We start from the raw sequence: 12,499 nt of genomic DNA, 5'->3' as shown, positions 1-12,499 counted from the left end.
CGGCCGCCCTCCGCTCCGCTCCGCTCCGCTCCGCCCCGGCGCGGGGCCACCATGGGCGGCAGCGGCTGAGGCGGCCGGAGCGGCGGGGCGCGGAGCGGAGTTGCGGGGCGGGGCGCCGCCGCCGCCGCTGCTGGCGGGAGCGGACCGCGGGGCGGTGACTGGGTGCGGTGTTCCCCGGCCCGGTGAAAGAGCCGCGGGGAGCGCGGCCCGGGGGACTTCGGCGGCGGGCGTTTCTGGCGGCCCGAGCGCCGCGCCCTTGCCCTGCCCCATGTCGGCGTGGCTCGGCCGGGCGGCGCTGCTGCTGGGGCGGCCGGGGGGCCCCGCCGCCGCCGCCGCCGCCCCCTCCTCCTGCCTGGGCTCGCTGCGTGGCCCCCCGCGCTGCTGCTGCCGTCGCCGCCTGGGCAGCCTGCGAGGCGGCGCCGAGGGGCTGCTCCTCCCGCTGGGGTCGCCGCCGCCCGGGCGGGCGCTGGGCACCCACCCCAAGAAGGAGCCGATGGAGGCGTTGAACACGGCGCAGGGGGCCCGCGACTTCATCTACAGCCTGCACTCCACCGAGCGGAGCTGCCTGCTGCGGGAGCTGCACCGCTTCGAGTCCATCGCCATCGCCCAAGGTGAGCGGCGGCTCCCTCAGGACCCGGCCTGAGGGGCCGGCACCGGCCGCCTCCCTCCGGGCTGAGGCGGGCGGGCGGGGATCGGCCCGGCGGCGGTGGGGAGGGCCGGGCCGGGCCGGTGCGGGGAGCGAGCCCTCGAAGTTCGGCGTTGGCCGCGGCGGGTTCCTCCCGCCTTCGCCCACGCGTCTCCTTCGGGCGGCCGAGCGAGTGGGAAACTTCGGCAGGACAAGGCGTGGGGAGGCATACGCCGGTGTGTTTTAGCGTGATGGGCTGTGAGGCGCACAACCCGAAATTTACTTTCCAGAAGCGTCCGCAGCACCTTCAGAACTTAAAACAGGCCACCGTGCCAGATCCTCGGTGTGTTCGTCACCTCACGAGGAGTTTCGGAGAGGCGTGGGTGGTCGTTTTTCGGAATGGGAGTAGAAGAGCGTGTCTCGTAAAATCCTCTTGACGCTAGTGCAGCAGCAAATTGATTTCAGACCTCTTAAGAGATGCTGGCTGCTGCTACTCTGGGGGCTCATTCACGAATTACACTTCCCTGCACAGAGAGCAGCTGTCTGCTTACCGGCACTGCTTCTTGGAAGTGTTGGTTCTGATGCGGGAAGGTGTGTGTGTGCTGCGGAGGCTTATAGATGTATTTCTGAATATAGTGCTATGCAACACCAATTAAAATAATCCACCGTGATTTTTTTCGACTGATCCAGCTGTTCTTGCCAACTTGACACTTTTCCTTAAACAAATCAAACCCTGACAAAACCGAATCCTTTTAATTACAACCTCCGTACTTCTGGTTCTGATGCTTTGCTATAATTTACAGTCCCTGTTGCAGCGTAGGTTGATAGCGGGTACTTAAGAGATCAGTGTGCATTTGATCTAGGCCTCTTTGTGACTTTGATAGTAGCGTGCCCTTGGAAAGGGCATTTCCGTCCCTTGTGGCTCTTCTGTACTTGTCTGGAATAAATCTTGTGGTGGGCAGAGAACAGGTCCAGGGGTCAGCTGTGGGAATGCTGCTTTCATGAAGAGACAGAACCCTTTCAGGTACCTCTTTGGTTTTGTTTATAGCACACTTGCATATAAACAGTAGTGTGTCTAATCAGAGCGAGAGTAGTTCACTTAAATGGTTCATTTTAGAAGCAGTGCTGCTGTTTAGCAGAGCATGAATCAGTTGTGTTTGTTTTCCAACACAGAAGTATGCTTTGGGCTCTTAAGTTGACACTAACTTTTGAATACTAACAGCTAATACTCTTCCTAAATAAATACTTCTCAGCTTCTGAGGGGTGCTTGCCATGAGGTTTTTGTGCGAGTTTCTAACTCAGCAGTTACTGCTCAGCTGAAACTGGGCTGCTCGCAGTGCTGCTGTGTACCTGGAGGATCATGCGGTCGATATCAAAATGAGGCTTTAAAATGCATTTCTGTATAATGTCTCAAGGTTTATACAGAGATAATTCAACAGATGGTCCTATTTAATATCTTGTTGCTCAATTGCTGTTAGCTATAATATGAAAGTCTGTTTCTATAAAATGCTGTGACTTTCTGATGATTCAGGATTTAGAAGACAGAGTAACAAAAGCATTAGTTTGAGTTTAGAGACTTTACTGCATGGGACCTTATTAGTAAACTGCAAATTTATTCCACTAGTGGAAACTGCAATTTGCTTGTGCCTGAAACTGTGAGCATTAATCTCACTGGAGGGATCATTTCAACAAAACCTCAGTTATGGCCTTTGTGTTCTCACAGATAAGGGCTGCATAAAGTGTTGTAATGCCATCAGACCGTGGCCCTTGGAGTCAGATTCTTGATCAGCCCAATTAGTAGCTTGATAAGACTTTTTAAAAAATAACCTTTCCCTTTAGCCAGCTCTTTTTTTTTATTTTTACCAGCCTGCAGCATGATAACAGCTGTCAGCTTTTAACTCTAAGAAATTGTATTTCTTCATGTGTTGTGGAAAGGGAAAAATCATAACCAAGAAGGGCTTCTAATTGTTATTCAACAGACTTACTAGAGGAAAAAAAAAATAATCTTAAAACTATAGGGCATACCTTGTGTACATTCCCTGATATTCTAGAGAAGTAAAATCACTTGAGCAAGAGAGGAAACATGGCACAGAATTCATTCAGTGCTGGTAAAATAGGTGCTCTGCTTTCTTTAGATGCACCACCATAGCACTGGATCCTCTTTGGTGTGCATTTGTGCGAGCGGCTGTGGGCTCAGAAAGTGAATGGTAATGCCAGAAGTCCCTGGGTGGGATGGATTGCCCATAGCTGTTTGCTGTAGAGGATTGATATTGGCAGAATTCAGATTTTACACGAAGAAAGGCAGTGAGTGTAGAGCCAGGCTCTTGAGGAGTATCAGATGTGTATCGTCACTCAGCACCAAGGAGTGCCAGAAGAAGACAAAGTGAATAAAAGGGCTGCACTGGAAAGAAAATGATATGATTTCTGGGCTAGATGTTGATATTCTCTACTTAACGTGCTTTATTGTGGTTAGGTGATAATTTGTATGTTTGTTCTTTCCTGCTGTTGAAGTGGTGGCTGCGTAGGAATGATTTAACTAGGTACACAGGTTGTGATTGTGAGTAGCAGATGGGGGGTGAGAGGTATTTGTACCCTGCTTTCCAAGTACTTTCTCCGCTCTACTACTGTCATTTTTGATTTTTACAACTGATGAGTTCAATCAAGATAAAATGGTTTTAGAGATCTTGGGTTTCTTCTTGATCTTCTCCTTTGGTAGCAGCATGCTGTAGCTCCCAGTAGCTGATTCTTTAGATGAGGTTGCTTGTTTTACTTTTGCGTTGATTTCCAATGAAAGCGATCCAAATGCAGCCTTCAAATTCATTCGTCTACCTACGGAGTAAATTCCAGTGTCCTGTTTGAGTCTGGAAAATCAGTCTCTCCTCAATCATGAAATGCCTATGCGGTTTTGCCACTGTGCTTAAGCTTGTTTTGTGCCTGTGATATTTTCATAATTCTATACGGAAAGGGAGGTCTTAGTCCGTACCCTTCTTAACGCAGTCCTTATTGGGTTAAGTTTTGACCTTCTTCCTTCACTGCCTCTTCTGTGCCCTAACAGACCCCATATCAGCTAGGGGAAGCTGTCAGCAATATGGGGAGACCTGGGCACATCAAGAACCAAATGGGGCCTGTTCCTCAGCCCATTCCCAGGCCTACCACCAGAAGGATGCAGTTCCATCAACTAATTGCCCTAGCGCGAAATATGACAGGACACACTATCGGTGGCCTCCGCTAATGGCAGAGGCTGCAGGGAAACCCATCCTTTGCTGCGGCTGCTACGCTGAAGGACGGTCCTCAGGTAGGTGAGTCGTAGCTGTTGACCTGTAAGTTAGGTGAGTCTCTGAAGCGTTTTTGAAACTTAACACGTCTGTTTGCGCTGTAGTCAGAAAAGTTGTAGGTGGGGAGAGGTTTGTGAATGTGTTCCTGCCATCACCTTGTCACCTGTCTTACCTGGATGTTTGTCTGGACTCTTAGAGCTTCCAGATGCCGAGCACTAGCAGTCAGTTTAAACAGTTTAGCTTTATTAATAAACACTGAGATTCTTCTGTTTGTTTTAGTGCATCAGTCAGAAGACAGAGCTTTATCTGTGAGCTTGTGATAAAGGATGGCTGTGAAGCTGGGAGCCTGAGTTGAAATTAATAGATAGCTTTTGCCTAGGGGAAGCTGGGGGGAAGGCTGTGAAACTGAATCTGGATGGAATTGTTCTCAGAAGATATTTTGAGAACTGTCCTGATTTAGACTATAATCTGTATCTTACTATCTTAAAAGTTAGTCAGAACATTACTAAGTTGCTCTTTTTCAAGACAGCTGCAAGACTGTCTCACCTGGATTTAGTTTTCCTTCTTCATTAAAGGCTTTTTAAAGTCTTTTTCTTCCCCTCTCCCTGCCCCCCCCCCCCCCCCCCCCCCTTTCCAATCTTGGAAAGGTGAATAAGGTCTCACATTTTCCTAGGAAGAGGCTTGAAACAAAGTTTTTAAATTACAGCTTCTGTTTCTTGTGAGCATGTCAGCCACACCATATGGAGATGATGCATGTGGACTTGAATACAAATATCTTGTATTTTTCTTTCTCATAGTTACAGGAACACTGAAGTAGCAGGTAGGCTAGTTCATTTTAAATGCAATAGTTCTGCTTTCCTGTTTGTGGAAGTGGTGCCCCATAATCAAGTTTTGTTGGCAACAGTCAAATCCTCCTCCCAGTTGCTCCTTTCTTGTATGGGGGACATGAAAGTGTAAAAATCTTACTGGCAATGTGGAGAATGATTTAATACTTCTGACCTTCTACAGCAATTTTCTGTTGTAGAAGAGTGATATTGGAAAGAAGATGTAACTTCTTTCTTAAGGGGCTTATATTCAGGTTTTCTACCTTTAGTTTTCAACGCATGATATGAAATGATTCATGAAAGCACTTCTAAGCAGTGCAGCCAGCCTGGTAACAAGGAGGAAAAATACTAAAGGGTTTGACTTGCTTAGGTAAGAAATACTGAACTTAGCATGTCTGCTGCCTCTTTATTGCTTCTAAGGGTACTGTTGTTCTTATCTGTGCTGGGTTAAAATATTCTTGAGCCCATATGTAACCATTTTCCATTAATAATACTAACATGATGGCTATCTAGGGTGTCTAAGAAATCTCAGGTCTTGATAGTGAAAGAAGCCATTACTTTCCCATCTTTTGTTGCAAAGATGGGAAAACAATTCCTTTTTTCCTATCTTTGTGTACATATACATAAAATATATATACACAATATATCTTTGTGTATATATAAATTATATATTTTTAAATATATAATGCATGTACATTGAACACAATTTCTTGAAAGCACCAAGTTGCATTTTATGTTTTAAATGGAAGGGTTTTCTGTGATGTGATCACTAAATAAAAGGCCTTCTGGAGTGTAATTGCTTGTTTCTCTGCCTGTTGAGGTTGTGTATTAACTGGAAAACATGTAAAAATGCCGTAGCAATGCAGTCTTGACAGCTAGTTTTGTTGGTTTAATTTGCAGGTCTTAAGGAATGCAGTCTCTAGCTAGATTCTCTTTGAAGGCATTGGTATGTTATATCATACATGGTTTAATAAATAATCTGACCAAACTGGTGCATTCTGATAGAAAAATGTTCATAATTTCAAGTTACTGCATCTTGTGTTTGTTTAAAAAAAAAAAAAAGTTAGTGTGCAGGTAAAGGGCACCACCTCCATGTGTTCAATAGGGCTGACAGCAGGGGCAAGATCTCTTTGTGGGAATTTGCGAGCTTTTACCCATTCTTGTCTTTGGTGCCAGAAGAAACATCTCTGGTTTCTGATCTGGTGTTAAATTTATGAACTCTCCAGTTTACTGGAATAGTTTAGGGAGTGTTCGAGCCTAGGTGCCTCTACTTCCACAACTTTAAAAAGAAGAGTTAATTCAGGAGACTGCAAATGTCATCAAAGACAAACGGATTTCACTGAGGTTTTTAGACACTCCAAACATGATGTCCTATGAAAAAGATTGCCTTGTTGGATGAGTCAGATGCTTCTTGCCAAGAGGAAGAAACCGGTTCGTCTGCCATGGTGGTTTAGAACCACTCAGGCTTTAGTACCTCTTCTTGTTAGAACTTAAATCTCTGTTAACATAACAAAGCATAATTTGATCCTTCTGGAAGTACTTGTCTTGTTTGAGGAGTGATTTCTAAGTGTGAGTTTTCTTGCAAGGACTGCCTAGCCTACTGAGCTGGGAGAAGAGGGAAGAGTCTTGCTGGTGGGCTTTGGCAGGTACAATGGCACCTGGGGGGGACGGTTCTCTCTCCCTCTCTCTTCTACAGGCCCAATGTACGGAGGTGAGCTCTGAGCTGTGTGTGGAGAAAGATCATCTACCTTTCCATTGCTGTGACCTAGGTCAAGAAATTTTTTTTTAACTCTAGTGTTTGATTGCTATTCTAGGAGAAGGTCTTCTGACAGACTGCTGGCAAGCATCTAATTCAGAAGCTTGAAGTGCCCTGTCAAGCTGGTAAAGTGACAAACTCTTACCAGCCTGCCTGCGTGCAGCCCCTTTGTGTTCTTAGACCATCACAGCATACACCAGGACTATGGCTAATCTCACTGCTGAGTCAAAAACACTCAGTGATGAAAGGAATATTACTTTTCAGATGGAAACATGTACTACTTCTTTCTTTGCTTCTGAAACTTTTTTTTCTTTCCGAAATCATCGAGCCCTCTTGTGAAGGCAGAGTGCAGGAGGAAGAGTGCTACACAGACTCTGCTGATCATTTTCTTTAAAATCTATCGATTGAACTGTTCTATTTTCAAATGGTGGCCATCTATGTAATGCCAAGTATTTTATTACCTGTGATAAAGTAAGCTATTACAAAAGACTTTGAACCCTAGGTGTTAGTTAACACCAATATTAAATCCTGGCCATTTACTTGAAATTGATACCATTTTGCCAGTTGGTGGGTGGGAAAGGAGCAAGGAATAGGAGCTGTGTATCTTTCTAGTTATTCTGACACTATTTTTCTTAAAGGCTTGGTGAAGAGAGGGAGAAGGGCTTGGTGAAGAGAGAGAGAAATCATAAGCTGCATTCATCCCCTTAGCTGTCATGTACTTCTATATCTGGAATACTCAATGCATAAATCTGCTGTGGCTTTCCCAGGCCTTGCTGTTGAAGAGCAGGGCTCTGCCTTCTGCCCTCTTCAGGGAGCTGGGACAAAGCCTGGCCGGCAGAAGCTGCGTTCTCGCTCTGCTGGCAGCTCACAGTGGTTACGTACCTGTTGTGACTGGGGACAAGGCTGGTTGATCAAGTGAACCCTGCAGCTACTCTGTTGAGTAACAGGTAGAGGTGGGAGTTCCATCTCCTTGTCTTTAGATTGGATTCTCACTTATGAAATTGAGTTAGATTTTATTTAGATTCTCTTTTCTTACATTAAGAATATGGATGCCCATTATCAGAAAAGACAAAGTACGTAGGAAGGTCTGGACACTGCATGGGGGTGCCTTAGTTAAGAGATTTAATACTTCTGAAGTCCTGTTGAGAGGTATGCCCCATTCCCCAAGAAACCTTTCAAAAGTGAAAGTGGAGTTAAAAAATACCAGCACCCCCCCCTCCCCCACCAAACCCAAACCACCAACGAAATCCCAAAACTCCAAAGCGAAAAATGCATGAACAAAACCTCACCTCCAAAATGTATTCTTGGGCAGCAGAAAATCTCTGTTTCTATTGTTCATTCTACCACTTACTGTGTTTCATTAGTCAGACGTTGCATGTCTTTATTGCAATGCTCCTTCATGTTTAAGCTTTATTTCAACTGGATGTGTATGATTTATTTGGACTTCCTTTTTAAGTAACAATAAAACTGCAAATTTAGGTAGCTTGGGGAAGTTGAATTTTTCATCCTCTTGTCATCTCAATACACATATAGTGTCTTATGGAAATGTTAACTATATTGAAAAATTTTCATAAAATTTTGACTTTGAATAAATTTGGTAATTCTCTTTTTCTGCTTTAAACTCTCTTTGTGAGGCTTATTCTGTTCGTGCCAATATAGATAGTACTTTGAGACAGGGCCATGTGTATATTACTTAAGTATTAGAAGAGGCTGAGGTTTAATGTCATAAACAAGAAAAATGGTGCTTGGTCACTTGTGGTAAAACTATCCTGAAACTGTTCTCTGAAAGTGTCAGATGTCACTGTTACTGTCTACCTTTGAACGATATTCAGTGAGGTACTGTTTTCTGAAATTCATGTTGGTTTTGCTGTAGTGGTTTGGTTTTCTTCCATATTCTGAAATTCTACTTGCTCGCGTAACTTAAAGCAGGTTCTAGTCTGAGTTCTCTGCTTAAACACAGAAATCTTGCTGTATGTTTTTGGCAGAGGAGAGTCTGCACGTGGAATCGGTGTAAGACCTAGAAAATCTATTTGTCTTAGTGTTTATAAAGATTCTTTCCTTGCTGGTGGATACTCCAGTATCGATTGGAAGATTTTAAATAATGACTTATTACTGTCTTGCTTTTGAAAACTCATTGTAGCATCCAGATATCCTAAACCACTGGTACCACTTGAGAAGCCAGCGAAGGAGGTAGTATCACCAGAGACGAGCAGTACTTTTGGTACAGTAAAAAAAAAAAGTGTTTGCTAAGATGTGGCATTGCATAAGGCCAGCAGGCTGCTGGTTTGACAGACTTTCTGCTTGCTTGTTTTGATGCAGTTGGCATGTATTGCTGCAAGAAATAAAAGTGCACAGTTTTTTTAAATTTATATTAATATAAAGCCTTCAGTCTCAGGAATTTCAGTGATCCCCATAGTACTTCGGAGACTTACTCTTAAATGTGACCAAAGAAGTGTTTTGAGTCTGGGTCTTGTGGAAACTCCTGAGCTATACCATAGTTTCTACATAATACTTGACCAGATATTTCAGACTGTGAAACAGCTTCATTTACTTGAAGAAGCTCAGTGTTATCTACTTTATACTTTTCCTAGGAAAGTGCCGTGCATTAAATTACATGGTCCAAACATAATGCAGAAATAATATTACTGTTAAAAAAATCATTATTTAGTTAGCTGCCTTTGCCCTTCCTTGCAATTAATGTTTTAGAAAAGATAAAATAGAAGATTGCTCCAATTAAAATTTATTTTCCATCTTTTGCATGTGTTTAAGCATGTGATGTGTACAAAATTGTTCTCATGCACTAACATAATTTAAATCACAAATTAAAAAAATATCTAAACCTTGAGCCATTGTTCTTTAACTGCATGTGTCTTGTGTAAAATCATACATTTTAACTTATCAGGAGGCAGATTTTCCTTTTAGCTATCTTGTCTGGTATGAGAAGTGCTTTTGACTTAGGTCTTTTTAGGAAAGATCACTTGAAATGCAACTTTTACTTACAGTGCAACTTAAACCTTTCAGAGTGATAGATTAGAAACACTTACATCTCCCTGTAATAGGCATGAATGAAATGGATCATGTTTATTCTGTGAACACAGAGCTGCTGTTCCAGTATGTAATTTAAATCGAAACTGAAGTCTACCAGTTTATCTAAGAAAGAAATTATTTAAAGCTAACTCATTCGACTGAAAACTCTTAGCTTTAGTTAGCCTTATTTATTATTTAATCAATCCAAATACAGAAATACAGAGGCAGCTGGTGTCTCTGGGAGAAAGTCTTTTCCAAAAAGCAAAAGTAAATGGAAAAATGAGATAAGTATATAATGCAAAAAAAGTACTTAAGGAAGCTGTCTTCGATCTCTCTGGTGGTCTTTTTTTTGTTTTGTTTTGGTTTTTTTACAAGTGGCTGATTTTGGGGAAAGCTAGACTTGTGCGTATGATCTGTCTAGTGTCCCCCTCCTTCTTTCTTTCTCCTTAAATTAGCATGGTGTTATTTCAAAAACCTGAAGGCACGTGCTCTTGTTTCTGTTTTGTCGCTGTGTATGAGACCCTTCTTTAACATCAAACAAGCCCCTTGGAATTTTTGGGATGTGACTCACCCATGCCTGAAACAAAACCCTTGCTTCCTCTGAAACGGGGAGCATTTGAAGGCAAAGCCGACAAAATACTGTTTTTAACCCAGCAGAGTGCATATTTTATTCAAAACTAAGGGATATAGAATCATAGCTGGTTTTTCCAGTGTTCATTTACTTTGGATTCTTAGATATTTGTATGTTAATTATTAATAAAATATCTGCCTTAGCAGCCATAATACATACTGATACTTGCTACTTGCTATGCTTTTTTTGCTGCATCATTTGCCAGTTTCCGTTTGTATGTGATGGGCTCACCATGCTCATTGCTTTTTTGGGTATTCTTTGAGGTTTTTTTGTCAAAATTAAACTGAGATGCTTCAGCTTTTCGCAAATTTCAACAGGTCATTCTTTTAACTTACATGTTTCTCTCTAGATAATAAAAAGAGCAAATAGGAGTATATTTAAGACTGCAATATTACAGAATATGCACCATCTCCAAACTTGTATCAACTCTCCTATTGCCTTAAAGCAGACATAAAGAGCAGGTGGCTTGTGTTATTCTCTCCTACTGTTTGTACTCAGGGATAAAACCTTTCCTCAACATGCTTGCTAAATACTTTGTAGCTTTTAGGATGTCAGATAGGAGCATAGCATTTCCAGAATGAAAACTTGCCTTACTGTTTGGCAGTGATTTTGGTGAAAGGCTTCAGCATGACCTGGGGGAAGGACAAAGCCTTGAAAACTCTTTTTCATTTCAAAAAGAATAGGAAAGTTTGAGAGAAAAAGGCTTCTACAGTGAGGCCAACTTGAACTAGAAGAGCCAGAGACATGGGTCTCAGTTGTGGCCCAGGCACTGGTTCCCAAAGCTGACTTCTTGGACATAGTCTGGGACCTCTTGGCTGGACACCAGATGTTCTCTCAAAACTTTCTGGAAAGCCTTCAGTCAGGGTTAGAAGGAGACACGGGACATGGTATGTGATTCTTGTCCACGCCACAGAAGTCTGTCTGCTTCAGGGTGTGGTGTTGTATATAAAGTTATATTGCCACACTTTCTTTACTGTGAACCAACAGGTAATTGTTGCATTTTGACCTGCTGCATTTTTCTTTTAGATGTCATCAGTTTCTGGTTATTGTACTGTTAAAATAACTTTTTTTCTTCATGCCTTTCCATTATTTGCTCTTGATAGCTTTTGACTCTGTGCAGTGATCTGTCCCTCAGTGCTGGCCGGTTCACTGTAACTCATCTTACGCTAAGAATGTGAATCATCAGTCTCCATTAGGATATTATCCCACCTCTCATAGCAAGCCGAATAGGTAGAAACTGTGTTTTATTTGCTTTATTGGGTTTCATGAAAGACTGGAGAGAAACGTGCATGGAACAAACCGATTTCTTTAGCCAGCTGCTCTTTTCAATACCGTCAGCTTGTATTTTCAGATTGCAAATAGCCTTTCAATCCAGCTGTTTGTTTGCTTCATTATGTCGTGGCAACAGGCTGATTTTTACAAACCACAAGTAAAGATGTGATGTTACAAATATAAAACTGTTTTGTCCAAGATGAAGAGATGTAAGAATTTAAGAACTATCAGCTGGATCCACAGCCATCTTGCCTAATAAAGATTTTTTGCCAGAGAGGAGATGGGAGAGCAGCTTGAAATCCACTCCTCCCCCCCAGTTTTCCTATTACCTGTTTATATTATTCATGGAGTAAAGTAAATAGGTAGCTGCAAAAGTGGCAGTGCTGTTTTAAGTAATCAGCCCGGTGACCTTTTCCTCTTGAAAATGTCGGACAGACTTCTTGTGATTCTGTCTCCCTGTCCCTGAACAGAAGGAACATAACAAAGGTGCATTTGTGGTTCTGATACAGCACCAGTGGCTCGTTCCAGTGGGAAATATATGTGACTTGTTATTTACTTGTTTATTGGATCTGGTTTATCAGAAAGAAAAAAGTCTTTGGACTCATAATGTTTTTACTGTTGGTTTACTTCTCTGGGTTGGATGCTAGGAACCTATCGTATCAGCCTTGTTTCCATGCTTATATAGGTTTTTGCAGTTGGACACTAACATGGCTGAGTGTTACTGTGATTTATGTCTGACCTTTTGTGTTAAAACCTCAGTTAAAAAAAAAGAGTTCACTTTAATTATTCTTTCCCAGCCATGGAGGAAAAACATTTAGATGGCTTCCCCGTGGTGGGGTAAGAGCATGCACAGATGAGCTGTGGACAATCCGATGTGTAGAAGAAGCAACTTGTCTGTATGGGTGTGGATTTACTGTTGGCTTCACCCGCGTTGTTGTAAAGGGAGTGTCCTGTTCTTCCCCCCTGCCCCAAAAACCTCTGGGTGTGAAAGTCCCCTTTCTGCTTTCCATGTTAGCACTGCAGTTCTTCTCTGGGCCTGGCTGTACACCTGGCTGAGCACAAGTGCTAGAATAAAGGAAAAGTCCCAAA

The 12,499-nt window shown here is 42.9% G+C and overlaps 1 protein-coding gene across 4 annotated transcripts in view; it reads left to right on the top strand.

Annotated features, from left to right (window-relative positions):
- The first annotated feature begins 24 nt into the window (after positions 1-24).
- Positions 25-12,499, top strand: part of TMEM65 (transmembrane protein 65) — a 54,968-nt gene continuing 42,493 nt past the window's right edge. For 3 of the 4 annotated variants that reach the window (XM_075023928.1, XM_075023927.1, XM_075023926.1), the window contains exons 1-2: positions 25-611; positions 8,621-8,701. In XM_075023928.1, the coding sequence (XP_074880029.1) occupies positions 269-611; positions 8,621-8,701 (424 nt within the window). In that variant the 5' untranslated portion in view covers positions 25-268. The remainder of the gene's footprint in view (positions 612-8,620; positions 8,702-12,499) is intronic. The other variant, XM_075023929.1, reaches the window with a different exon arrangement.

This window comes from Buteo buteo, chromosome 3, assembly GCF_964188355.1.
Source record: "Buteo buteo chromosome 3, bButBut1.hap1.1, whole genome shotgun sequence".
Lineage (NCBI taxonomy): Eukaryota > Metazoa > Chordata > Aves > Accipitriformes > Accipitridae > Buteo > Buteo buteo.
The sequence above is the reverse complement of the archived record's forward strand: the minus strand, read 5'-3'. Positions and strand labels throughout refer to the sequence as shown.